The following is a 27,699-nucleotide window of genomic DNA, read 5'->3' on the forward strand; positions in this document are numbered from 1 at the left end:
TGCTGGAAACCCCTCGTTTACCTTTCTTTTGCATCCAATGAAATTATTGCTTTAATCAACTGTTTTTGAGCTTATTGCATTCTAAAACTTCACTTTATATGCACAATTCATAAAAACAGTTGGATTTACCTTAACGGATGGGTAAAGCAGGACAATACGAAGGTTGTTGATCCGTTTCCCCTAACAATCAAATCTTTTTAAGTGAGAATATGCCTGCCCAAACGACCACGCGTTGAAGACAAAAACGGCAACTTTCTGAAAAAGACGCAACTTTGAAGTCAAGCATGTCTCTGAACCATTATTCCATTTTTGTTAGATTTTGCCGTGGGAGCCCCTTACGACGATAACGAATCGGGAAGCGTCTACATCTATCACGGCTCGGCCAAAGGACTGGAATCCACCAAAGCATCGCAGGTACGCACCAGCCTCCGACATCAGGTGGAGAAACGATGCCAAGCCCATCCCAGCGACAACCATGGCGTTTTGTCCCTGTAGATTTTATCCGGCAAGCCTATGGGAGTCACCACGTTTGGCTACTCTCTAGCGGGCAACATGGACCTGGACAAGAACTCCTACCCCGACCTGGCCGTGGGTTCCCTCGCGGACTCCGTCTTTGTCTTCAGGTGGGCGCCGCGCCGGCTTTTTCTTTTTCCAAAGCCACTTATTGACTCGCTCGTCATGGTCTGCCTTTTCAGAGCCAGTCCGGTCATCGCCGTCAAAAAGGAAGTCAGCTTCACGCCCAAGGAAATCGACCTAACCAAGAAGAACTGCGGGAATAACTTCTGGTGAGTGCACCGCGACAGGTTCTTGAGCTATTTCAAGACCTGTACTAGATATGAGACCTCAAAATACTAGACAATCTAGATAGATGTGACCGGTACTCGGACGTTTGGTCGCCGGACGTTTGGTCGCCGGACGTTTGGTCGCCCGGACGTTTGGTCGCCCGGAGGTTTGTTCGCCCGGACGTTTGGTCGCCCGGAGGTTTGTTCGCCGGACGTTTGGTCGCCCGGACGTTTGGTCGCCCGGACGTTTGGTCGCCGGACGTTTGGTCGCTGGACGTTTGGTCGCCGGGACGTTTGGTCGCCCGGACGTTTGACAACATGACAGAGAGTTTACTGTTGAAACCAGCTCTCAAAATTATATCCATGAGAGAGAGAGAGAGAGTTTAATATCTAAATATCTACGTACTGTTGAAAACAGCTCTCAAAATTATATTCACCCGAGCGACCAAACGTCCGGTCACGGATGTGACCTAGCATAGCAAAACCGCAGGGGGAAACTGATCATTTGCGTATCCATATTTGGGAAATTCAAGCCGTACAGGCCAACTGTGCTTGACCATATTATTTTTATTACATACATGTACAAATTAAAACGAGGAGAAAAATCAGTGCATTGTTAATAAATAAAAAATAATGACGTGCAAATGGATAAAAAGACAAAAATGCACTCTGGTTTCGGCCGCTAGTCATTTTTAAAAAGTTAGTAAATTTAAAAAAGAAAACATTTTGATAGTATGGAACTCATCGTTTTTCGTAATTAATTTCAAGTGGGAGGACTGGACGTAAATGCTCATCTCTCCCATTTTGAATGTGGTGGAAAGAACAAAATCGATGAGGCTAAATAGTCACTTTTATATGCCATTAAATGGGATTACTTTTAAATTTGTCACAAATGAAGTCGCAATAAAACGCACATTTGTCACCTTTACGCTTTTCTCACAAGGGAATCCCATTTATGAAATAACATTCCGTGAAGCAATTGTGCAAAAAAAGGGAAATCCCACTTAAAAAAATGCATCTAACGTGACTTTTTGTGTTGGTCTCCCTCCCCCTCCTCCTCTTCTTCCTCCTCCTCCTCCTCCTCCTCCAGCATGAACGTGGAAGCTTGCTTCACCTACACCGCCAACCCCCAAAGCTATTCTCCCAGACTGAGTAAGATCAAATATCTGTCCGTCCCGCCTTTTTTTTTTGTCAAGCCGACCCGAGTCGAATGTCTTTGTTGGCAGCCGTGGCGTACACCCTGAAAGTTGACGCGGACCAGAGGAAGAAGAAGCTCCTCCCCAGGGCCTCCTTCACGCAGCAGTCGGGCTCGGAAAGCGGCTACGAGTCCAAAGGCACCGTGGTCCTGGACACCAAAGGGAGGAAGCAGTGCATCACACGCCAGCTGGCCATACAGGTATGCCACGCCCCTTGGACTGAGTCCAGTACCAAACAGATCCGCTTTGAAAATCTACTCTTCTACATGCAAAATATAATACGTTCCTTAGCTACATACCTTCCTTTGGCGTCATCGCTTAGTGCAGGGGGAGGGAACCTGTGGCTCGGGAGCCGCATGTGGCTCTTTTGACGGTTGCGTCTGACTCTTTTGATGGATGCACATACCGTCAAAAGAGCCACATATGTCTCCCGAGCCGTATACAGCTGTCAAAAGAGCCGCATGCATCCGTCAAAAGAACCGCATAGGGCTCCCGAGCCGTATGTGGCTCTGTTGACGGTTGCATACGGCTCGGGGGCCATATGCGGCGCCTTTGACGGTTGCATACGGCTTGGGAGCCGTATGTGGCGCTTTAGACGGTTGCATCTGACTCTTTTGATGGATGCATGTGGCTCTTTTGACAGTTGCATACGGCTCGGGAGCCGTATGTGACTCTTTTGACGGTTGCATCTGACTCTTTTAACAGTTGCATACAGCTCGTGAGCCGTATGTGGCTCTTTTGACGGTTGCATCTGACTCTTTTGATGGATGCATATGGCTCGGGAGCCATATGTGGCTCTTTTGACAGTTGCATACGGCTCGGGAGCCGTATGTGACTCTTTTGACGGTTGCATCTGACTCTTTTAACAGTTGCATACAGCTCGTGAGCCGTATGTGGCTCTTTTGACGGTTGCATCTGGCTCTTTTGATGGATGCATATTGCTCGGGAGCCATATGTGGCTCTTTTGACGGTTGCATACGGCTCTCCGCTAATATGAGGACCAATATGGAAACCGCCGGTGAGATAGATGAGTTCCAAATGGACCAATAGGAGCGTCACGTTGGCACTGAGGCGCCAACACGACCTTTAGCACCTTTTTATTCATAGTTTTTTTTTTTATTAGACTCTTCTTAATGCATGTTCTCATTGATCCTCATTGATTGACAGCATAACAATGTTGTCAAAAGAATTCAGGGACTTTTTGCACTTTAAATGTGGTGAAATGACCCCCAAAAATATGCACACATTTTCACGCAAAGCTGCCGAAGATTGCTTACGGCGACCTAAATTGTACATTTTGGTCTCCTTGAAAGAGAACAATCTACAGAGAGGAGTAATTCATATCTCTGGACCCACAGGACAATATTCGGGACAAACTTCGAGGCGTCCCCATCGACGTGGACGTGGAGATCCAGAATGCCAAACGCAAACGGAGACAGAGCTCGGATGGAGTCCCGCCCGTGCTGGACGCTAAAGACACGATACCGACACGAGGAGAGGTGAGGGAAATCCGGGAGTCTCCTTTTGGTGTCATTCGTGGCGATAAACCTTGGCTGGAATTCAATCATACTTTTTAAAATATAACAAATTCAAGTTAGTGCGTTCAAATGGGAGAAATTTGAGATGATCCTCATGTTAAAATGGGACTGTTTTCTGACACATTGACCCCAGAAAATATGGGTCTAACTTGTGATTAAATGCATTTTAACTGGTAATTTGTGCAATGGTTTTAACTTAAAAATGTGACCAAATTGCAATCCATCTTGTGATAACTAGATTACAACAAGACAAATGTGCCATTTATTGCAAGTTGACTAAAAATAAGTCACTATTTTGCCACAAATATGCAATCAACAGCAAGTTTAAAAAAAAAAAAAATCTGGACTCCTTGGCAAGACAACCAAGTTGACAATAAAACAACGTGACTAATTTGCCATTAGACGCAAGTTAACAATAAAAAAACTAACAAATATGCAATCATTTGCAAGTAAGAATAAACCATGTTTATAATTCGCAGTTAAATATAGGTTAAAAAATTAAAAATGGCTACTCTTTGGCAAGGTAACTCGCGACCAATCGCAAAAAGTGTGACTAAATTGCCGTTAAATACAAGTTAACGGTGAAAAATGTAAAGAGTTTACAGTTTCACTTAAAAAATGGGCTTATTTAAATGAAGTGCAGCCCCTCCCACTCAAAATGAATGGCTCGTCTATCCCCGTCAATGCAGTCAATTTTAAATAACAAGACGCATCTTCTTTATCCTCTGCAAAGAACTCCTACTCGGACAGATTAGTCGTGGATGACGTTAAAAAGGGATCCCTTTTTCTATTTTTATTTTGCAGGTGCAATTTGTGAAAGAGGGCTGCGGAAGCGACAACATTTGCCGCAGCAACTTGAAAGTGGCGCATCGTTACGGCTTCATGACCGGCAAGGACGAAACGTTCGAGGCCTTTCCGCTGTAAGAAACTCCATTTTGTTTTTACCCCCCTACCGTCCCCCCAAAAACGGCTCCCCCCGCGTGTCATTGACGAGCTCGCCTCCCCGCGAAGGGAGAGCGGCGTGCCGGTGATCTCGCTGAGCAAGCAGAAGGACATCGCCTTGGAGGTCAAGGTGACCAATCGCAACGGAGACGACGCGCACGAGGCCTCGGTGGTGGCTTCCCTGCCGCGGGCCCTGACGTACTCGGCCTTCCGCGGCCCGCCTAACGTGAGCTTTCGCCCCAACCGAAGTCGGACGGTGGTCTTTACGCCGGACGTGACGTGATGTGACGGCTGTGATTTCAGGCCGTGACCTGCACGGCCAACAAGAACGGCTCCATCGCCACCTGCGAACTTGGAAATCCCTTCAAACGGGATTCGGAGGTAAGAAGCGAGCGCTAAGGAGTGAGCGGTCGCCTTCTGCGAGGTCGCTATTATTTGTGTGTGTATGTGTGCATTCCTAGACGACCTTCTACATTATTCTGGGAACGACAGGCATCTCATTGAACACCACCGAGTTTGAGATTCGTCTTCAACCTGGAACGTGAGTACACTTGACCACCTTAAATCAATCAATTCAAATATCGCCATCCATTTTAGACAATTGATCATTTTTTATATACCGTATTTTCACAACTATAAGGCGCACTGCATTATAAGGCGCACCCTCAATGAATGACACTTTTTTCCCATATATAAAGCACACTGGATTATAAGGCGCCCTGTCTATTTTGGAGAAAATTTAAGACTTTTAAATGCGCCTTATAGTCGTGAAAATATGGTAACCTCAAAAGTCATTTTCCTTTCTTTTGCACCCGCACCGCACGTTTTCCCACTGTTTCCAAACCTCCCGACTCATCTGGTTGACCGGATTGGACGTCCGTCGCTGTCAACGAGTTACTAATGACCTCCGTTTTGACCTCCCGCAGAACCAGCGAGCAGGCCGTGCTGAACGCCGTCCAGGCCAAAGCCAACGTGGCCATCACCTTACAGCTGACCATCACGGGGTAACAAAAAAGACGCCGCTCCTGCCAACGTGGCCAGAACCACCCAAACAAATATTTCTTTTTTCAAATCCCCCCTCCGCACCCAGACAAGCTCAGCCCTCCCAGGTTCAATTTTCTGGAAAGGTCAAAGATTCACACGGCATGAAGACGGAAAACGACATGGGCATTCCCGTCACGCATCAGATCCGAGTGAGTAGTGGCGCAAAATCGGGGCGGGGCTCCCTCCTCCTGTTCCAATTCCCGTGGCTCACGCGGGGGTGTCCGCCATGGGCAGATTATCAACATAGGGAGGCGCCTAAGCGACGTGGGAACGGCCTCGCTGCACATCGACTGGCCCAAAAGCAGCGAGAACAACAAGTGGCTGCTCTACCTGACCAAAATCAGCGCCACAGGCGTGGATCACATGGAGTGCACGCCCAAATCCGAGATCAACCCTCTCAAAAAGGTAAGTCCGGGGGTGCTTTTTTACACTAGTTTTGCACCAAAGAGTAATGTCTAGACCCCGAATTTAAGACGAACGATGATTTTTCAGTCTTATTTCAATGCGTAAAAAACACCGTCTTATATTCGGGCCAATACGCTAAAACCATATTATTCACGGTACACAGTCAATTGGTCGCCAGTCTTTTGGTCGCCTATCTCTTGGTCGCCCGGAAGGTAAGTGATAATTACCATTTAAATGCCAAATTATTTTCTAAATATAATTTATTACTTGTTTTAGGCCCTGATGAATTAGTTTTTAAGAGAGAATAAAAACAAGAGACATGAAAGGAGGCAAAATATAATAAGCAAATAGCCGCATTTATTTCGTCTTCTTCGCAACATGTTTAATGACATTGGATTTTTCTTGAAGGAAGTCAACCGGATGAAAAGAGCCTCGGAAAAGGAGCGGGAGAGCGAGGAAGGAATCATTTCGCGTCTGGTGGACAAGAACAACGCCAAGATTCTGGTAAAAAGAAACAGACCACCGTTTTTTTGTTCGTCGAAAGGATTGGACGCTCACGAGGTGCTTTTCTTTCTCCTTGCAGTCGTGCGACGACGGGGCCAAGTGCGTGAAAATCAAGTGTCCACTGCGAGGAATGGACGGCAACGCCGTGGTCACCCTGCATTCGCGCCTGTGGAACAGCACCCTCTTGGCGGTAGGTCACGTGCTCCTTTTTGCTTAAAAACAAACAAAAAAAGGAGTCATTTTCTGGCAACTTTGAGTCGAAAGTTACTCTGTATCACATTGATACTCACAATTAGTGATTGATCGATCACAAAGTTGAGGGCTTTGATGTTGTTGCGACTGCTAGGGTTCCTTTTGCGACGCCCTTGATTGGTGATAAAACACACGTAAATTTAGCCATCTGTTGCCTTGCCCCTATTCAGTAACATACATCAACAAAATAGATTTCTTAACATATATATATAGGGGTAGACTTTATTTTAGTGTTTAAATAGGTTAGTGTGATTTAATGAATTTTAGGGCTTGTGCTAATACATTTTTTTTGACAATTTTTAACCTAAATAACTGCAAATGCTTACCGGCCTTGAATTGATGGTGTGTTTTGCCCAACCAGGATTACAGCAAGTTGCATCACGTGGAGGTGATCGTCAAAGCCGTTCTCCACGTGGAAAGTACGAGGAAGAACATGGTGCTGCAGAATGCGCAAACGCAGGTTGGTCCAGAAAACATAGTACGTTGGATTTTAAATAAATTATGTATCTTCATGCAGTTTCTGTGCTCTTTATTCCTTTAAAAAAATCATACTTTTAAGTTTATTAGTGTCGAACCTGATAGGACAATAGTTTGCAAACTTCCACACTGGTGACCTTACCTGGATTCGAACCCAGGACCACAGTAGTGAGGTAGATGCTCTAACCCCTCGGCCACTGGATCTCTATCTTTACTGTCACTTATAGTGTATTAGAAATGACCAAATATACATATATAGACTAATAGTTTGGCGAGCATGCATGTTTGGAACATACAAATTCCACACGGGTGAACTGACCTGGTGAACTGACCTGGATTTGAACCCAGGACCTCAGCATCGGGAGGTAGATGCTCTAACACCTCAGCCGCTGGGGACTCTATTGATGCTTTCACCTATAGCAGATTAGAAATGACCAAACATACTTTAATAGACTAACATTTTAGATAGTATGTTTTACAAATTCCACACAGGTGGACTTACCTGGATTTGAACCCAGGAACCTAGCGTTAAGAGGTAGACGCTCTAACCCCTCAGCCACTGGGGTCTCTATTGATGCCGTCACCTATAGCAGATAGAAATGACCAAACATACTTAAATAGGCTAATAGTTTGGATAGTATGCATCTTTTTGAGCCAAGGGAAAACATGCTGATTCAGACAGGTGGACTTACCTGGATTTGAACCCACTATGTCGTTTTTTAAGAAAAAGGCCTTACTATACCATGTCGTTTTTTTAAAGAAAAAAGCCTTACTATACTATGTTGTTTTTTTAAAGAAAAAAGCCTTACTATACTATGTCGTTTTTTTAAAGAAAAAAGCCTTACTATACTATGACGTTTTTTTAAAGAAAAAAGCCTTACTATACTATGTCATTTTTTAAAGAAAAAAGCCTTACTATACTATGTCGTTTTTTAAGAAAAAAAAAGCCTCACTATACTATACTAATTTTAAGTTTACTTACTATACTATGTCGTTTAAGAAAAAACACCTTACTATACTATGTCGTTTTTTAAGAAAAAGGCCTTACCATTCCATGTCGTTTTTTTAAAAGAAAAAAGCCTTACTATACTATGTCGTTTTTTTTAAGAAAAAAGCCTTACTATACACTATGTCGTTTTTTTAAATGAAAAAAGCCTTACTATACTATGTCGTTTTTTTTTAAGAAAAAAGCCTTACTATACCATGTCGTTTTTTAAAGAAAAAAGCCTTACTATACTATGTCATTTTTTAGAGAAAAACGCCTTACTATACTATGTCGTTTTTTAAGAAAAAAAGCCTTACTATACTATACTAATTTTAGGTTTACTTACTATACTATGTCGTTTAAGAAAAAACACCTTACTATACTATGTCGTTTTTTAAGAAAAAAAGCCTTACTATACCATGTCGTTTTTTAAGAAAAAAGCCTTACTATACTATGTCGTTTTTTTTAAAGAAAAAAGCCTTACTATACTATGTCGTTTTTTAAGAAAAAGCCTTACTATACTATGTCGTTTTTTAAGAAAAAAAGCCTTACTATACTAATTTTAAGTTTACTTACTATACTATGTTGTTTAAGAAAAAAGCCTTACTATACTATGTCGTTTTTTAAGAAAAAAGCCTTACTATACTATGTCGTTTTTTTTAAAGAAAAAAGCCTTACTATACCATGTCGTTTTTTAAGAAAAAAGCCTTACTATACTATGTCGTTTTTTTTAAAAGAAAAAAGCCTTACTATACTATGTCGTTTTTTAAGAAAAAGCCTTACTATACTATGTCGTTTTTTTTAAGAAAAAAGCCTTACTATACTGTCATTTTTTAAAGAAAAAAGCCTTACTATACTATGTCGTTTTTTTTTAAAGAAAAAAGCCTTACTATACTATGTCGTTTTTTAAGAAAAAGCCTTACTCTACTGTCATTTTTTAGAGAAAAAAGCCTTACTATGCTATGTCGTTTTTTAAGAAAAAAAGCCTTACTATACTATACTAATTTTAAGTTTACTTACTATACTATGTCGTTTAAGAAAAAACACCTTACTATACTATGTCGTTTTTAAGAAAAAAGCCTTACTATACTATACTAATTTTAAGTTTACTTACTATACTATGTCGTTTAAGAAAAAACACCTTACTATACTATGTCGTTTTTTAAGAAAAAAGCCTTACTATACTATGTCGTTTTTTAAGAAAAAAGCCTTACTATACTATGTCGTTTTTTAAGAAAAAGCCTTACTATACTATGTCGTTTTAAGAAAAAAAGCCTTACTATACTATACTAATTTTAAGTTTACTTACTATACTATGTCGTTTAAGAAAAAACACCTTACTATACTATGTCGTTTTTTAAGAAAAAAAGCCTTACTATTCTATACTAATTTTAAGTTAACTTACTATACTATGTCGTTTAAGAAAAAACACCTTACTATACTATGTCGTTTTTTAAGAAAAAGGCCTTACTATACCATGTCGTTTTTTTGAGAAAAAAGCCTTACTATACCATGTCGTTTTTTTAAAGAAAAAAGCCTTACTATACTATGTCATTTTTTAGAGAAAAAAGCCTTACTATACTATGTCGTTTTTTAAGAAAAAAGCCTTACTATACTAATTTTAAGTTTACTTACTATACTATGTAGTTTAAGAAAAAACACCTTACTATACTATGTCGTTTTTTTAAGAAAAAAGCCTTACTATACCATGTCGTTTTTTAAAGAAAAAAGCCTTACTATACTATGTCGTTTAAGAAAAAAAAAGCCTCACTATACTATACTAATTTTAAGTTTACTTACTATACTATGTCGTTTAAGAAAAAACACCTTACTATACTATGTCGTTTTTTAAAGAAAAAAGCCTTACTATACCATGTCGTTTTTTAAAGAAAAAAGCCTTACTATACTATGTCGTTTTTTAGAGAAAAAAGCCTTACTATACTATGTCGTTTTTTAAGAAAAAAAGCCTTACTATACTATACTAATTTTAAGTTTACTTACTATACTATGTCGTTTAAGAAAAAACACCTTACTATACTATGTCGTTTTTTAAGAAAAAAGCCTTACTATACCATGTCGTTTTTTAAGAAAAAAAGCCTTACTACACTGTCGTTTTTTAAGGAAAAGCCTTACTATACTATGTCATTTTTTAAAAGAAAAAAGCCTTATTATACTATACTAATTTTAAGTTTACTTACTATACTATGTCGTTTAAGAAAAAACACCTTACTATACTATGTCGTTTTTTAAGAAAAAGGCCTTACTATACCATGTCGTTTTTTAAGAAAAAGCCTTACTATACTATGTCATTTTTTAAAGAAAAAAGCCTTACTATACTATGTCGTTTTTTAAGAAAAAAAGCCTTACTATACTATACTAATTTTAAGTTTGCTTACTATACTATATCGTTTAAGAAAAAAACACCTTACTATACTATGTCGTTTTTTAAGAAAAAAGCCTTACTATACCATGTCGTTTTTTAAAGAAAAAAGCCTTACTATACTATGTCATTTTTTAGAGAAAAAAGCCTTACTATACTATGTCGTTTTTTAAGAAAAAAGCCTTACTATACTAATTTTAAGTTTACTTACTATACTATGTCGTTTAAGAAAAAACACCTTACTATACTATGTCGTTTTTTAAGAAAAAAGCCTTACTATACCATGTCGTTTTTTAAGAAAAAAGTCTTACTATACCATGTCGTTTTTTAAAGAAAAAAGCCTTACTATACTTTGTCGTTTAAGAAAAAAAGCCTTACTATACTATACTAATTTTAAGTTTACTTACTATACTATGTCGTTTTTTAAGAAAAAGCCTTACTATACTATGTCATTTTTTAAAGAAAAAAGCCTTACTATACTATGTCGTTTTTTAAGAAAAAAAGCCTTACTATACTATACTAATTTTAAGTTTACTTACTATACTATGTCGCTTAAGAAAAAACACCTTACTATACTATGTCGTTTTTTAAGAAAAAGGCCTTACTATACCATGTCGTTTTTTTAAAGAAAAAAGCCTTACTATACTATGTCGTTTTTTAAGAAAAAAGCCTTACTATACCATGTCGTTTTTGAAGAAAAAAAGCCTTACTACACTGTCGTTTTTTAAGGAAAAGCCTTACTATACTATGTCATTTTTTAAAGAAAAAAGGCTTACTATACTATGTCGTTTTTTAAGAAAAAAAGGCTTACTATACTAATTTTAAGTTTACTTACTATACTATGTCGTTTAAGAAAAAACACCTTACTATACTATGTCGTTTTTTAAGAAAAAAGCCATACTATACTATGTCGTTTTTTAAAGAAAAAAGCCTTACTATACTATGTCATTTTTTAGAGAAAAAAGCCTTACTATACCATGTCGTTTTTTAAGAAAAAAGCCTTACTATACTATGTCGTTTTTTTTTAAAGAAAAAAGCCTTACTATACTATGTCGTTTTTTAAGAAAAAGCCTTACTATACTATGTCATTTTTTAAAGAAAAAAGCCTTACTATACTATGTCGTTTTTTAAGAAAAAAAGCCTTACTATACTATACTAATTTTAAGTTTACTTACTATACTATGTCGTTTAAGAAAAAACACCTTACTATACTATGTCGTTTTTTAAGAAAAAGGCCTTACTATACCATGTCGTTTTTTTGAGAAAAAAGCCTTACTATACTATGTCGTTTTTTAAGAAAAAAAGCCTTACTATACTATACTAATTTTAAGTTTACTTACTATACTATGTCGTTTAAGAAAAAACACCTTACTATACTATGTCGTTTTTTAAGAAAAAAGCCTTACTATACTATGTCGTTTTTTAAAGAAAAAAGCCTTACTATACTATGTCATTTTTTAGAGAAAAAAGCCTTACTATACCATGTCGTTTTTTAAGAAAAAAGCCTTACTATACTATGTCGTTTTTTTTAAGAAAAAAGCCTTACTATACTATGTCGTTTAAGAAAAAACACCTTACTATACTATGTCGTTTTTTAAGAAAAAAGCCTTACTATACTATGTCATTTTTTTGAGAAAAAAGCCTTACTATACTATGTCGTTTTTTAAGAAAAAAGCCTTACTATACTAATTTTAAGTTTACTTACTATACTATGTCGTTTAAGAAAAAACACCTTACTATACTATGTTGTTTTTTTCAGAAAAAAGCCTTACTATACCATGTCGTTTTTTAAGAAAAAAGTCTTACTATACCATGTCGTTTTTTTAAAGAAAAAAGCCTTACTATACTATGTCGTTTTTTAAGAAAAAAGCCTTACTATACCATGTCGTTTTTGAAGAAAAAAAGCCTTACTACACTGTCGTTTTTTAAGGAAAAGCCTTACTATACTATGTCATTTTTTAAAGAAAAAAGGCTTACTATACTATGTCGTTTTTTAAGAAAAAAAGGCTTACTATACTAATTTTAAGTTTACTTACTATACTATGTCGTTTAAGAAAAAACACCTTACTATACTATGTCGTTTTTTAAGAAAAAAGCCATACTATACTATGTCGTTTTTTAAAGAAAAAAGCCTTAGTATACTATGTCATTTTTTAGAGAAAAAAGCCTTACTATACCATGTCGTTTTTTAAGAAAAAAGCCTTACTATACTATGTCGTTTTTTTTTAAAGAAAAAAGCCTTACTATACTATGTCGTTTTTTAAGAAAAAGCCTTACTATACTATGTCATTTTTTAAAGAAAAAAGCCTTACTATACCATGTCGTTTTTTAAGAAAAAAAGCCTTACTATACTATACTAATTTTAAGTTTACTTACTATACTATGTCGTTTAAGAAAAAACACCTTACTATACTATGTCGTTTTTTAAGAAAAAGGCCTTACTATACCATGTCGTTTTTTTGAGAAAAAAGCCTTACTATACTATGTCGTTTTTTAAGAAAAAAAGCCTTACTATACTATACTAATTTTAAGTTTACTTACTATACTATGTCGTTTAAGAAAAAACACCTTACTATACTATGTCGTTTTTTAAGAAAAAAGCCTTACTATACTATGTCGTTTTTTAAAGAAAAAAGCCTTACTATACTATGTCGTTTTTTTTAAGAAAAAAGCCTTACTATACTATGTCGTTTAAGAAAAAGCCTTACTATGCTATGTCATTTTTTAAAGAAAAAAGCCTTACTATACTATGTCGTTTTTTAAGAAAAAAAGCCTTACTATACTATACTAATTTTAAGTTTGCTTACTATACTATGTCGTTTAAGAAAAAACACCTTACTATACTATGTCGTTTTTTAAGAAAAAGGCCTTACTATACCATGTCGTTTTTTTGAGAAAAAAGCCTTACTATACTATGTCGTTTTTTAAGAAAAAAAGGCTTACTATACTATACTAATTTTAAGTTTACTTACTATACTATGTCGTTTAAGAAAAAACACCTTACTATACTATGTCGTTTTTTAAGAAAAAAGCCTTACTATACCATGTCGTTTTTTTTAAGAAAAAAGCCTTACTATACTATGTCGTTTTTTTTTAAAGAAAAAAGCCTTACTATACCATGTCGTTTTTAAAGAAAAAAGCCTTACTATACTATGTCGTTTTTTTTTAAAGAAAAAAGCCTTACTATACTATGTCATTTTTTAGAGAAAAACGCCTTACTATACTATGTCGTTTTTTAAGAAAAAAGCTTTACTATACTAATTTTAAGTTTACTTACTATACTATGTCGTTTAAGAAAAAACACCTTAGTATACTATTTCGTTTTTTAAGAAAAAGCCTTACTATACTATGTCATTTTTTAAAGAAAAAAGCCTTACCATACTATGTCGTTTTTTTAAAGAAAAAAGCCTTACTATACTATGTCGTTTTTTACGGGGGGAAAAGCCTTACTATACTGTCTTTTTTTTTTTAAGAAAAAGACGTACTATAGCAGATTAGAAATGACCATATATAAATAGATTGACCAATAGTATGCATGTTTTTGAGCCCAGGGAGAACATGCTTACTCCACACAGGTGGACTGACCTGGATTTGAACTCGGGACCCCCAGAATATGAAGCAGACACGTTAGCCACTCTTCCACCGGGTCACCTATGTTTGTTGTCAAAAAAGTATATTAAAAACGACCAATTATAGATAGAGCGACAGTTTGCCAAGACGAGCATGAATTTGAAAATCAAAATTTTGAAACAATGTTTCTCCACTTTTATCAATTTAAAAAGTTTTGGGGGTTGTCAAAAAGAACAAAATGCCACTACCATTTGTTTGGTCTTCTCTTTTTGTCTCCCAGATGCGACTGTCGGCATTCCCCGATAGGCACGAGGCTCGATCCGGAGGCGTTCCGTGGTGGATCATTTTCCTTTCCGTTCTGCTGGCTCTGCTCTTGCTGGCCCTTTTGATTTTCCTTCTCTGGAAGGTAAGTCAAAAAAAAAAGGAAGGAAGGAAGGACGGACAGACGGACGGACGCACCTTCCAAAGCCAAAATGATTGACTTACCGCTTGCCTCTCCTCAGTGTGGAGTCTTTGGGAAAAAGAACAAACAGGACCACTCAGAAAAACAGAAGCTGACCACAAATGCGTAAAAAAATAAAATAAAGCCAAAGGAATAGCGGCAAAAAAAGTGAGGTCCATTTGCGCCGGAGTGTCGTGGTCGTGGTGGCGGTGATTTGTCTGTCGCTTTCTTTTTCGGATTTGGGCTTTTCTTACAGCGTTACCGTATTTTTCCGACTAGAAGGGCACCTGAAAACAAGGCGCATAGGTACTGCATTTTGTTTTTTTTACATTTTAACATTGGAATCATGGGCTTGAAATTGTACACTGGATTAGAAAAAGTGTACCATTAACGATTTTGGGGGAAAAAAATTGAAAATTTGAAGTGCACCTCCTTGTCGGAAAAATACCAATATAAATTTGTAAATAGCTTGAAGTGACTATGACTTGCTTGAATGAATATTTTACTGTGGTACCTTGACTTATGAGGCTTTTGGAGTTTTTTCTTCTTATTGATTAAATTTTAAGTCATTGGCTAATTATAAATCACTACATAATTAAACTGCAACAAACTAAAAAGTACTTGTAAACAATGTTCCCTCTAATTTTTTGTTTGTCACACTAGTATCACACCTGCCATAAGCAGGTGCATGTCTACTACACATAAATGATTTAGTAATAATAAAATGTAATGATTAATATCTATGAATGGGCATCGTCCTCACAGCTAAAAAAAAGGGATTTTATTTTGTGCGCTCCATATGATTTGCTGTGCACAGAGAAAACAATAGTGCGCAATTGCGAGGGAACATTGCTTGTAAACTATCCATCCAAAAATGTGATTAAAAAGAAAGTAGTAGTTTAGAATCCAATTGCTTTGTAATCAAAAGTCAAAGTACCAGCGCGCCTTCCTATTTGGCTCTTTTTTTTTTTCTTTCTACGGCCGTTTGACGAACGCCAATCGCCATCATCGTCGTTGTCGCCTAATGTCACCGTGTCTTCCCCCTCCAGTGCGGCTTCTTCGAGCGGACCCGACGGCGAGACGCCGTCCCCAGTTACAACGCCGTTCGGATCACGCGCGAGGAGCGACGTGGTAAAAACCCGCAACAGAAACCCCGGACGAGCGACCGGCGTCGCCAGCCAACGCATTATTCTTAGCTCCGCCCTCCTGGTCCACTGTAAATAACCAAAATAAGAATTTGTAAAGGGTTTTTTTTTTAATTCCTAACTGAGCTTTTTAGTCTTAAATCATAGTATAAACACCACATTTTTGTACACAAGTCTAATTTTGAAGCTATTTTGTACATTTTTTTGTGTCGGGTGGGAGTGAAAGGCTCATTTTGTATTTTTTAAACGACATAGATCTTTAAAAAAAATGTATTTATTCGCTTGGGTTACTTTGTTACACGCTACACAGACCAAAGATAGTCACGTGTGATGTTTTAAATCTATTTTTGTGTGTAATGTACAAAAGTGAAATTTGGTGAATTTGCTGTCAAAATAAAAAAATTCAAAAAAAAGGCCTATTTCAATTTCCGAACTGAAATACGTTCAAAACATTTTATTTGATTAAAAAAAAAACAAGGGACATTTTAAAAAAATCAACCACGATTTAAAGTTCAAGTAAAAAAAGAAGTGCTAGCAATAAGATATAATATAAATTTAAAAAATGGATCTTTTTCTAGAGCAGCGACTCGGTTCTGGCCTTTCTGCTGCTGCCGCCGACCTGCCGCGTTTCCAGCGGTGCGTCGGCGGCGTCGCTCTGGGAATTCTTGTCTTTTCGTTTGGACGACTCCCTGCGTTTTTTCTCCCTTCCTCGCTCTTCTTTTTCCTCCATTTTCTTCATCTCCTTCAGCTTCTTCTTGAGGGAGGCACGGTCACCTTGGCACACACCCATTGCCTGCAGGACCACACATACATCCATCAACTTCCTTTCCACCAGTTAATCTTAAAATGTATTTTGTACTTTACTAAACTTGGTCAAATAAAATTAAAGAATTGCTGGAAATGTTGTAAACTGAAATTTGTAACTGTTCACATTCGTAAAAAAAATAAAATATATTAAATGACGTCTGATAAAAAAATAAATGAACTAAATAAAAAATGGTATAATTTTACAGTCAACACTACCCTTAAAATGATCTGCAAAAATGACCCACATAGCGGTAGAGCGAACAATGACGTGTTTGACCTTGAGTTTGTCCGTGTCCATGGTGAGCAGCTGAGCGCCGTCCACGCCCCGCGCCGCAAAGTCGCCGCCGTACTGCTCCATGTTCATGGCCAGCAACCACAGGGACACCTGATGGCTGCTCCACTCCGAAACGGGTCGACTTTGCCACTGGTGCTGCTGGTGGTGGTGCTGCTGGATGTTGTTGTTTTGACACGGTGGCGGTGGTGGCGGCGTTTCGGCGTCCAAGGTCTTAACGGAGGAAAAATGACAGTACAAAAAAATAAAAAATAAAAAATAAGGAAATAATCAAAACTTTCATTGCTTCTTAACTTCAAAATATTCACTGGATGACTTTGTTCCCACTCAAAATGACTAGCACCATCTTTCTCATCCCAGAAATCATTATAAATTGATGTCATTTTTCTGATGCCTATTATGATAGCAATATTTCTAGGAAGTGGTCATTGAGAGACATATTGTAGCCAATCACATGCGAGCAGCTAAGATTCTTGATGCCATTATTAGGAATAACTCAATACTCAAAACTTGATTCATGCTAAATTTGTTTAAAATATTTACTTTGAGCTAAAAGCGGACAAGAATCATTTGAGGTTTTTCGGTGAGCAGTTAGCCAGCCATGTATGCACACCCAACCTTCAGCCTGTAGTGCTCTGTAGCACACGCACTTGTTTTTTTTAAAGCATTTTCAAGAAATTTGCTATGTAAAGTAACCATATTTTCAATGAAAGTCATTTCCACCGACATCCTTGACTTCCATTTTTCATTCGGCCGGTGGTCAAAGACCATCTTGACATGACGTATAATATATCATAAGCTAGGCGCCGGGAAAGGCTAAAAAATGGAGCGCCTTACCTCGGTGGATGAAAAGGTGAAAACGTGAGAGTGTCCGGGGAGAGAGTGATTGGAGCCGTGAGCCCTGGCGCTCAAGCTATCCACGTTCTGGAACTCACAAATTTGCACTCATTTCCTGGATAACAACAGACCCTTTTTGCACCCCAGTTGTCGTTTAAAGTCCCACCATCGAGCGGTATTCGTGTCCTAAGGATTATTATTCACAACAAACAATTGAACACGCCAACCGATAAGTGGGCGTGGCTCGCTTTGTTCGGATTGAGTTGACGGTGGGACTTTAAAGTTTTCGCGTGCACATACCCGATGTTCCCTATAGGACGTGGTCAGGTAGGGCAAACTGCCGCTGGATGCGGAGCGCAAGGTCTCGCCGTCGCCCGGCGTCCTCCCCTCCTGGTCCTTCTCCCTCCCCCGCTCGGCGAACCAGGCGAAGGGCAGGCAGGACGGCACGGAGGTGACGGAGCCCGAGAGGGGAACTTCAGACGGCTGGTCTGGCAGGTCTCCGCAAGATGCCCTAAAAAAACGCATGGAGATTTGTCATTGGTGAAAGTCTATGGGAGGGGGAACAGAAATACCTAGCAGGGGTGCTTGAAAAGTTTTAAGCATCAGAAAAGGTAAAAAGATATTTTTCCAACTTGGGGTTGAGCACAGAAATACTCGTTTCACTAGGAAAATACCACGTTGAAGTTAGTATTTTAAAAGCTGCCGGGAATTACAAATAAAAAAAAAAATGTAGGTTCATCCAGGGGCGGAACAAAGGTGAACAGGACTCAGGGTTTTAACATGTGGGCCCCCCTTCATAATCCATAGAAAATTGCTTAAAAAGGCATGAGTGCTTCCATCCCACCTGTTTTTAAGGTTCCTTTTGTGCAGTTTTTCACTCCTCCTCTTGCTCAGAGACTTGCGAAGACCACTGGGGGGGGGGGAACATAAATCATAGCAAAACGTTCAGAAACGCTGGAAACATGCTAACTACAGACAGTTTTGTTTGAACATTTTCTTTTAAAAAAGTTTTACAAAATGAAATATGATTGGATGAATTTTTTTCTTTAATTGAAAATAAATACAAGGCCGAATCTGGCCCGCCGCATCATTTTGTGTGGCCGGGGAAAGTCAATCACTTTCTGTTTTAGGATGAAATTAAAATGAAGAGTAAAGATGTATATTACATTTGCTGATTTCCCCCTTTTAAATCAATCATTGTCATTTTTTAATCCATTTGTCTGTGTTTTTAGTTCAAAAATCATTTTGTAAAATCTAAAAATATATTTAAAAAAAGCTAAAATAAACATTGTTTTAGATCTATAAAAAAATGAATATTCAGGGCTTTTAATCCAGTTCTTTTAATCCATTTATTTAAAAAAATCTAAATATTATATCTAAAATGGTCCGGCCCACGTGAAATCAAGTTGACGTTAAAGCGGCCCGCCAACCAACCAGAGTCTGACACCGTTGCGCTAACCACTCAGCCGTCCTAGTGTGTAATAGTAATACAAAAAGAAAAAAAAAGTGATAGCACATACCTGAAGTCGGGCATTTTTCTTTTGGATTTTCTAGATGTGATGGGCAGGTCGACGACGGCGTCAGCGACATAAGTGGGCGCTGTGAACGGCGTGGAGGGGCTTTCGCTGGCGATAGAAGAAGGAGCGCAAATTTTGGCGTCCACGTGTGCCGCTACGCTGCCGTCCGACGCCAGTGGGATCTCCCCCGCGTTTCGCTTTTGATAGCCACAGATGGGACAGTGTTTAGCAACGAGTTGTGGTCTGGCGGCGAGGTCCGAGCTCGTCACCTGGTTTTTGAGGCTCTCCCTGAGTTTGTCCCGCGAAGGCGGCTGGCGTTTCAAATTTTGGGCCAGCTGACTCCGGGCGATGTGCACGCTGTTGTCCAATCGCTCAGTTTGGGGGACGGCGGCGTACCAGTTTGGGTCTGAGATTGGAGATTGAGAAAATACACAAGTTATTTTGGGGTTGGAGATGAGAACAAACAAAAAGGGATTATTGTAAGGTGATCAAATTTACAAAAGGTAGATAAAAAGAGGAAAAGAACTACGGCAATGCTTTGATTTTGGCTGCTTAGGCGAAAGTTAGCAGCAAAGATCGTTGCCTTTCATGATTACGAACCAGAGAATATTTACTGGGATTTCTTTGGCTTCTAATTTTATATTTTTGAATTTTAAATAATGATACAAAATTCTTGAAGATTTTTCTTTATTATGGATTTTTTTTTTTTTTTTATTCCAAACAAAATCAGAATGACTTTATGGATTTCAGTCGGTTAATTAATATTTACCTTTAAAATTCAAGTGACAACTTTGATCAGGTTTACATAATTTTTACGCTTGGAAAAAAAAAAACTTAAATAACCTGGCGACCAAGTTTGTGGAAATCAAATTCATACATTATAAATATTAACATTTGGTATACCAATGAGACCCAAAATATAAAATAATGATTATCTTATGCCTTTAACACCTATATTTTGCAGTAAACAATTATTTCGCAAATTCAATAAATTACAAAAAAAGTGATGCTAACCTGAATAACTTTAGTGATATATTATTTTCATTTAAACATATTTAAAATAAAAAAAACCTCCTACCAGGTACTGACGAGTCCACACGAAGCACCTCCACTGCTTCTTTTCCCTCCAACTGCAAATAAATCCAATTAGCGTTGTGGCCGTTTGTTCCGAAAACCTGGTCTCACCCGAAGCTGGAGTCTCTCGCCGGCATCCTCCCGCATTTCTCGCCGCAGTTTGAAGTCTCTGCTCTTGGCTTCCTCCTCTCTGAGCGCACGTGAAAAAGGTGAGCAGACGGCTTAGCGCATACGGGGAATTATCCAAACGATTACCTGCTCTGGTAGTCCCTGAGCAGTCTCTTGGCCTTGCCGTACTTGCTTTCCAGGTTGTCCGATTGGCTCTGGGCGTCGGCCAATCGCTGGCTCACCACCCTGCACAGCGTCTGGGCCTCTTGCCAATACCTGAAAATGGCACACCACTTTCAAATTTGCACTTTTAACTAGCATCCGTAGGATATACCGTATGTCACAACTACCGTATTGGTCCCAATATAAGACGACGCCCTCTTTTTCAAGACTCGAGTTTGAAAAAAAGACTTTTGGAACACCAAATTGAATTTTTATATTCAAAATAATGACAGTACCTCTGAAACAAATGATTGTAACAATATAATCCGAGAAAAGCTTGTTATTTTGCCTCATTCAAATCATGCAAAAACTGTCTATCACATCTTAATATCTGCTGAATATTAAATATGTCAACTAATGTGCAATCACATTTTAGAAGAATGGCTTCTGGTATTTGGAATGTAAATGAACCAATCTACTGTGATAAAACAACTACTTAATATATATATTATTTATTAATTATTTACGTATTGACCGTCCCTTTTTCAGTCTTATTTCAATGCAAAAAAACATTGTCTTATATTCGGACCAAGGTGCTGAATATTGATTGAATGGACCATATATTCACAGTTATGCTGGGCCTGCTTTTATTTTCCTTTTTCGAGCCTATAGTTAAAGGGGAAAAAAAGCAACCCACTTGTCAAGCTTGTCAGCTTTCTCTTCTCCATCCTCCACTTTTTGTTCCAGCTCAGCCTTCCGTTTTTCCCAATGGGATCGCTCCTCCTTGTATTCATTCAACTGCACGGAGAAAAACACAACATAAAAGGAACTTATTGGCTAACAAAACAAAGTCAAAGCACTTATGAGCGAGCTCTGAAAAATTCGGACAGAAAACCAAAAAACACACCATCACTTCTAGAGGTGACTGTGTAGTTCTCTTCAGAAAGAATTCAAACTGATACGGCATGTCCAATACACAAAGGCTGGTCTTTTCAGAGGAATAACAAAAGCGAGCTATTTTTTTAATAGTCTTCCTACTTGAAGACTTTGAAAACCAAAAAATAAAAGTCACGAGTGGGAGAAGGAAAAGAGAAATGGCCCTATTTTGGCAGAAATGTGGGTGGAAAAAAGGGTTAAATGAGACGAGCAGACCTTTTCTTTGGCTTTTTGGAGCTGGGCTGTTCTTCTCCGCAGTTTGGATTGAAGCTGTTGAGATAAAAAATGTGCAATTAGTAGCCACGAAATAAAATGGGAAACATTTGTGTTGGAAATTGTGGTTTTCAAGCCAAGTTTTTAAGACTATTTCAATTGATTGGTTGTTTTTTTAACGGGTTAATTAGCATTATGCTAACTTGAGATGGTCCCACTTTGGATCTACAAGCGCAAATCTTTTTTTCTTAAAAAAAAAAAAAAAAACGTCATTATTAGTTATTTAAAGGAGTAAATACACTCACTGAACTGATTGGCTGCCATGGGCGGCATTAGACGTCCAAACCATTTTGATTGGGAAGGGCAAAAATGTTAATTCGATCCCTTAAAAAAATAAAAAATAAACTAACAAAAAACTGTTCTCAGACCGTTTGTGTGCAAATTATGAATGTTATGTTTTTTAGGGTGAATTATGACTATTTTTTACCCTTACAGGACACTCAATTAACTCAATCGCATTGAAAAATGAGCTTTTATATTCAACCATCCTTTCTTAAAGGAATTGAATGTCTATTATTGTCAATGGTGGTCATTTCTTTTATGAACAGGGTCCGTTTTGTGATGAAAAGACTTCCAAATTGTCTGATCCGACCTCGTCTGGCGCTACGTTTGAAGTACCTTCTGGTATTTAAGGCACAGTTGGTCGTTGTCCAAAGAGGAAAGCATAGACACGTCTTGGTCTTCATCCTCATTGTCGCTGTCGTCAATTTCCGAGTCCCCGCTTGTCGTTACACTCTGTTATGGAAGCAAGACAGAAATTGACTGCAAATGTATAATAACACTGATTAATGATACATATGTGAAACATAAATTCAACTATAACAATTTTTGCACAAACATTTAACAGAATGAACCTTTGCCGCCTTCTCCAATTCAAGGCTTTCATTGACCAGGCGCGCCACTTCACTCTCCACCCCCTCCTTGTCTCGGCCAATCACAAACCTCCACACGGAAGAGAAGAAAACAGATTGCTGACCGGGTTTTCGGCCCAAAAAATTAAAAATAATGACACTTACTTGACCAAGCCGGCTGTATTTTTGAGCACGGTGGCGGCAAAGAGCTGGGACACGCCCACCAAACTTACGCCATCCACCTCCACAATCTGGTCATTCACCTGAATTCTAAAATAAAAGAGGAAAATATAAAATAATCAACTGATCTTTTTTTAATTTTTTTAAGGAGGGGCTTAGCTCGATCAAAAAAGTGAGATTGGGCAATAGCTGCAATTAATCGCCCAGGCCTAAGGAGGGTGTAAAGAAGGCGAGATTTGCATTTTAGCTACGATTACAGTAATCCCTCGAATATCACGGTTAATGTAGACCACATGTGTCAAAGTGGTGGCCCGGGGGCCAAATCTGGCCCGCCGCATCATTTTGTGTGGCCCGGGAAAGTAAATGATGAGTGTCGACTTTCAGTTTTAGGATCAAATTAAAATGAAGAGTATAGATGTATATTACATTTCCTGATTTTCCCCCTTTTAAATCATTGTATTTTTTTAATCCATTTTTTCTGTGTTTTTAGTTCAGTTTAGTTTTTAGATAAATAATAGCAGAAAAAAAAATGTGAAGAAGTGGATTCACAATAATCAAGGGAAGATTGTAAAGACTGTCGATTAATCGTGACAGGCCTTTGTGATAAAAAAAACTAGATTTGTGTAATAGCTGCGATTAAGAACTCCATTGATTAATTGTGCAGGCCTAAGGACGGGGTAAAAAAAAGTGAGATTTGCATTATCGATATGATTTTGTAACTCAGCTGATTAATTGTGACAGGCCTAAAAGGGGATTTTTTTCTTTTCTTTTTTTTTTTAAGCAAGATTTGCGTAGACATACCGTCCATCCTTATGCGTGGCTCCACCCTCTGTGATGGTCTTGACAAAGATTCCAAGTTTCTCCAGGCCCTGGTCGGCACCGACTCCCATTCCGATGATACTGATGCCGAGTCCGTCGTCTTCTGAAAGAAGACGGCGATCGTGCTGGGAAGTCCAAATTCACATCCGGCGGAATCAAAAGACCAACCCTTTTCGATGTCCACTTGGTAAAGGTCCATCCTGTCCACCCGTTTCTCCAGTTCGTACTCGGCCGAGGCGGACACCGGGTCAATGTCTTGGTTGCATCTGTTGTACTCGGCGTTGGAGTAGGTGCCGTATACCTGGGAAGGACGAAAGATCGACTGCCGCCATTAATCGTGAATTCATCAACTGTAGTCCAATGTTGTGAAATTGTCTGCTAAAAATTGTCAAAATCTTTGACCGTAGTGGTAAAATCGATTTTTGGGGGTATGAAAAATGGAGATAACAGTATGTATATGTACAGTAATCCCTTGAATATCACGGTTAATGTAGACCAAACATGGCCACGATGATTGAAAAATCCCAAAGTAGGGTGACCCCTATTATAACTTGTTTTTTTCTTCAGTGGTAGCAAGAGTGGCTTCCGTTTACGAGTTTCAGCGTGAATTTTCTCATTTTTAAGAACTAAAAAAATAATAATAATTAATAGCGGGAAAAAAAATCCTAGTAAGTAGTGAATTCGCGATAATTGAGGGATTACTGTATTACCTATTTAAGAAATTATACATCTTTTAACTTAGAGTGCCTTCTGTTTACGAGTTTCAGCTTTGATTTTCTCATTTATACGAACTTAAAAAAATAAATAATTTTTAAAAAAATCATTAATAGCGGAGAAAAAAAAAATCGCAATAGTCGAGGGATTACTGTATTACCTATTTAAGAAATTATACATCTTTTAACTTAAAAAGAGTGCCTTCTGTTTACGAGTTTCAGCATGGATTTTCTCATTTATGAACTTAAAAAAATAATAATAATTAATAGCGGAAAAAAATATATCGCAATAATCAAGGGATTACTGTATTACCTATTTAAGAAATTATACATCTTTTAAATTAACAAAAAATAAAGATATCCTGATTTTAAAATAGCTCCTGCTCTATGTTGAATATTATCCTTCCAACACTTTGGAACTACTAGTGTTTATATTGCAACCTATACAATTTGCAGCATGTGCCATCTTGTCTCTTATCCCCCCCGACACAGCAAACATGGCCACAGGCTGACATTTCTCCTCCGCCACGAGCTGGGATTGAACTCCATTACCCCGTTTTCAAACAAAACGTCCTCACCTTGATGGGCGCCGAGGAGAAACGGACCTTTTTCTTGGCGTGGTCTTCACCATCCTGCTCGGGTAGTTCGGGAATGCCGGGAATTTCTTCGTAGTCCAAAGAAAGTGCCGAGTGCTCCACATAATTGTCCTCAATCCCACCGGAGATCCCGCTCACATCAGCGTTAGATTCCGTCCTCTCGTCCGGCTCAGTTTGGACACGTTCCCGCATCTCGTCTCTTTCGGAACGGCCCGGCGAGACCTCGTCGGTACGCGGGCTCCGCCCCTCACGAGACGGTGGCTCCGCCCGCTCGTACCGGTCCGCCACGGCTCTCCAGTCTCCGGATTTGAATCCCGCCGAGCAAAAACGCGGCGTTTCCACCTTGAGTTCTTCGAAAACGTCGTCCACCAAGTCCTCCCCCTGAAGATTGTCGCCCATGAAATGCTCCCAAACCCATTCTTTGTCCTTCTCCTCGCTTTCGTCGCTCTCGGACGACTTGACGTGGACGAGCTCGGCCCTGAGTGGCTGCTCGGGGGTCGAGCTCGAGCCCAGAGACCCTTTTGCGGCCTCGCCGAGGCTGGAAGGAGATTTGCTTGGCTCCCCGCTGTGGACGTCCGACGGAGATTTAAGGCTTGTCGTTAAGGGGGTCTTTGGGAAACTGAAGATCGGGTCGCCGCCGTCTTTGTTTGGAGGACATTTTGAGACGCGTCCTCTGCCAAAAGCACCAGTCACTTTGGTTTCAAACAATTTCCTGGTCACGGAGAATTTTTCTGCCAGGGCTGCCCGGTCTATGTCTTTGATATCTTCTGATTTAGATGATTTATCTGGCAAGGTTTCAGAAGGAGAACCGCAGGAGACCGATTTGAGGGCCGTCGATTGCCCGGCGACGGAAGACGCTGACGTTTTGAGCGGTAGGATGCAATCCTGGGACTGAGGAGAAGTCCTGGTTTGTTTCGATTGGTGGTGGTCCATTTGGAGGAAGATGTTGTCTCGGATTTTGGTTCCTCGGGCGCTTTGGGTTCTTCCTCGGCCGCCCCCGGCCTGGGACTCCGAAGGCCTGGCTGGTAGGCTCGAATGGTCCCCCGAAGAAGCGGCTCTTGAGCCATGTTGTATTAATTTGGCCCCACTGTCGAATGAGCATTTAATGGCGTGGAAGTCCGACTCGTAGGAAATCCTGTGAGGAGAAGCACTTCGGCCCTTGTGCTCGGTTCGCATTATTAGCAAGCCGGCAAGAGTGACCAAAATGGCGAACTAATTGAAGTTCCGAATAAAAACAATGTACTTTGGAAGCTAACGTGTTAGCTTGGAAGTGGTGGACGAGTCGCGCTTCTCCACGAGGAACGTTGTTGGAACAAGTCCAATTCTAAAGGAAATGACTGCGCACAAAAACGAGTAGATTATTTAAAGTGATCAAACTGATCGTGATTTATTAAAAAGCTCCAAAAGGGACAAAATAGAGGCACTTACCGAGCAATAAAAGTCGATTTTGGACAAAGTCACCGAAGTGCAAACATCTTCCACGCAGGTCGTTTCAATTAGCTCGTTTGATGCATTCAGGCACTGTGGGAAAATCAGTTTCTGAACGTGTCTGTAACAATCACCAAGTTATACTATAATTTCTCGTAATTGCATCAATACTTCAGCAAACACTTAATTTACACATAGGAATAAAATAAAGGTACAATAAAATACAATAAAAGTAAAGTCAATTCCTTCCCACAAAAAAATATTCACCAACACCACTAACAGACGAAAGAATTTACGACAACCAGTAAACGCACCTTGTCATTTACCTTTTTCTATTGATTCCCGTGCTTGTCCCTTTTTTTCAATGCTAATATTCTCTCCAAACGAAAAAGAACAAATTATCTTTCGTCTTACCGTGAATGCTCTCGCTTTGGAGTAATGTGCAGTCTTCTCCTGGCTACAACCAAGACAGACAGATGGCGATTTATGCTTCTAAATACTGTAAATGGATAATCCCTACTAATCCTGTGTAAACGACTCCAGTAGTAACTGTGAAAATGGGCGGTGAGTGGGTACCAATGAGGGGGCTTCCTTCGTACCTAACCTATCCATCCATCAGTCATACATCACATTTTATGACTGGAATAAATCCAAAAAATACTTTTGCAGCATCCCTGCTTATCTTCATCTCACCTGAGTTGACTTGGTTGACTTGGTTGGACCGGATCGATCCACACAAAGCAGACTGGTTCCACTGACTGCGACCTGGATCTGAATCGAGACCATCATCCCAGGTGGCAGGGAGACCTAGTTGATAAAAATACTGGCCAATCAGAAAGCTGTCGTCAAAATGAGGTGAACCCAAAAAAAGGGGAGGGGGTGAAGTAAATTACTTTTTGGAAAAAATTAGATTTAATTGGGGTGGCTGTGAAATTAATTCCTGAGAGAGCAATTGGATTTTATTGACAAATTGGATTGGCCGGAGCGGAAATTGTTCTCGGTGTACTTCAATTGGACAAAAGGGAATGATGAAAAAAAGACCTTCAAGCAAAATAACTGAAAGAAAGTTAGAAATTTAATTAGTTTGCTCTGATTTTTCTGTTTCAGACCAGCAGTCGGTCACCTTGACTTTTATAAAAGTGTTTTCTTTTATAATGACTTTCACAAACTATGAAAAGTTTCAAATAATATACCATCTTTTTTGTTCAAAATATTAGAAGCTATTGTTTTTAAACATAATGAGATGCACGTTTTGCGTAGGCACATTTAATTTAGTTAATATGTGAACATTTTTCTGATGTCGTCATATAAATGTCAGAAACTGAATTTGACAGATATGATTATGAATGCACCATTGTGTTCAAAACCGATAAAAAAACGTGCTAACTTCTGAGGTAAGTAGTTCAAGCAAAATACTGCCACCTTCTGTTCATATGGGTGTATT

The 27,699-nt window shown here is 39.0% G+C and overlaps 2 protein-coding genes and 2 long non-coding RNA genes across 7 annotated transcripts in view; 1 reads left to right on the top strand and 3 right to left on the bottom strand.

The window, feature by feature from the left end:
* itga6b (integrin, alpha 6b) overlaps nt 1-15,920 on the top strand; it is a 30,820-nt gene extending 14,900 nt beyond the window's left edge. Inside the window, exons 9-26 of one of the 2 annotated variants that reach the window (XM_077614702.1) lie at nt 317-414; nt 496-623; nt 696-785; nt 1,873-1,934; nt 2,009-2,178; nt 3,337-3,477; nt 4,321-4,436; nt 4,528-4,684; nt 4,762-4,839; nt 4,920-4,999; nt 5,385-5,462; nt 5,549-5,651; nt 5,737-5,907; nt 6,316-6,411; nt 6,491-6,601; nt 7,025-7,123; nt 14,356-14,481; nt 15,567-15,920. In XM_077614702.1, coding sequence (XP_077470828.1) covers nt 317-414; nt 496-623; nt 696-785; nt 1,873-1,934; nt 2,009-2,178; nt 3,337-3,477; nt 4,321-4,436; nt 4,528-4,684; nt 4,762-4,839; nt 4,920-4,999; nt 5,385-5,462; nt 5,549-5,651; nt 5,737-5,907; nt 6,316-6,411; nt 6,491-6,601; nt 7,025-7,123; nt 14,356-14,481; nt 15,567-15,713 — 2,051 coding nt within the window. In that variant the 3' untranslated portion in view covers nt 15,714-15,920. Of the gene's footprint in view, nt 1-316; nt 415-495; nt 624-695; nt 786-1,872; nt 1,935-2,008; nt 2,179-3,336; nt 3,478-4,320; nt 4,437-4,527; nt 4,685-4,761; nt 4,840-4,919; nt 5,000-5,384; nt 5,463-5,548; nt 5,652-5,736; nt 5,908-6,315; nt 6,412-6,490; nt 6,602-7,024; nt 7,124-14,355; nt 14,482-14,578; nt 14,812-15,566 lie in introns of those variants that run through there. The other variant, XM_077614703.1, reaches the window with a different exon arrangement.
* Nucleotides 6,243-7,532, bottom strand: LOC144085442 (uncharacterized). 3 transcript variants are annotated; one of them, XR_013304136.1, is made up of 5 exons: nt 7,460-7,532; nt 6,990-7,102; nt 6,702-6,775; nt 6,466-6,623; nt 6,243-6,381 (listed from the first exon to the last, which is right to left on the bottom strand). It is a non-coding gene; the product is annotated as an uncharacterized LOC144085442 (long non-coding RNA). The 3 variants fall into 3 exon arrangements; XR_013304138.1 differs by lacking the exon at nt 7,460-7,532 and adding an exon at nt 7,283-7,449; XR_013304137.1 differs by lacking the exon at nt 7,460-7,532 and adding an exon at nt 7,283-7,449 and having other exon boundaries at nt 6,990-7,198.
* On the bottom strand, nt 14,105-14,811 carry LOC144085443 (uncharacterized). The gene is made up of 3 exons (XR_013304139.1): nt 14,562-14,811; nt 14,324-14,474; nt 14,105-14,156 (listed from the first exon to the last, which is right to left on the bottom strand). It is a non-coding gene; the product is annotated as an uncharacterized LOC144085443 (long non-coding RNA).
* On the bottom strand, nt 15,894-27,068 carry LOC144085439 (neurabin-1-like). Its single transcript, XM_077614712.1, has 21 exons — nt 26,949-27,068; nt 26,670-26,712; nt 26,256-26,348; nt 24,810-26,164; nt 23,687-23,819; nt 23,501-23,621; nt 22,685-22,789; nt 22,523-22,610; nt 22,287-22,403; nt 21,612-21,665; nt 21,157-21,257; nt 20,445-20,573; nt 20,301-20,379; nt 20,194-20,245; nt 19,385-19,521; nt 19,119-19,312; nt 18,443-18,508; nt 17,899-18,109; nt 17,599-17,685; nt 16,747-16,974; nt 15,894-16,455 (listed from the first exon to the last, which is right to left on the bottom strand). The coding sequence occupies exons 4-21, from the start codon at nt 26,001-26,003 to the stop codon at nt 16,237-16,239; spliced, it is 3,315 nt and encodes a 1,104-aa protein (XP_077470838.1). The 5' UTR covers nt 26,004-26,164; nt 26,256-26,348; nt 26,670-26,712; nt 26,949-27,068; the 3' UTR covers nt 15,894-16,236.
* Between the last annotated feature and the right edge of the window lie 631 nt (nt 27,069-27,699).

Source organism: Stigmatopora argus, chromosome 12 (assembly GCF_051989625.1).
Source record: "Stigmatopora argus isolate UIUO_Sarg chromosome 12, RoL_Sarg_1.0, whole genome shotgun sequence".
Lineage (NCBI taxonomy): Eukaryota > Metazoa > Chordata > Actinopteri > Syngnathiformes > Syngnathidae > Stigmatopora > Stigmatopora argus.

Excerpts from the sequence above, each read along its gene's own strand:
- LOC144085439 (XM_077614712.1), bottom strand. The coding sequence starts at position 26,003 with ATGCGAACCGAGCACAAGGGCCGAAGTGCTTCTCCTCACAGGATTTCC. Across the intron at positions 20,246-20,300 it reads GCGAGAGACTCCAGCTTCGG|TTGGAGGGAAAAGAAGCAGT; the intron begins GTGAGACCAGGT and ends ATTTATTTGCAG. Across the intron at positions 16,456-16,746 it reads TGGACACGGACAAACTCAAG|GCAATGGGTGTGTGCCAAGG; the intron begins GTCAAACACGTC and ends GTGGTCCTGCAG.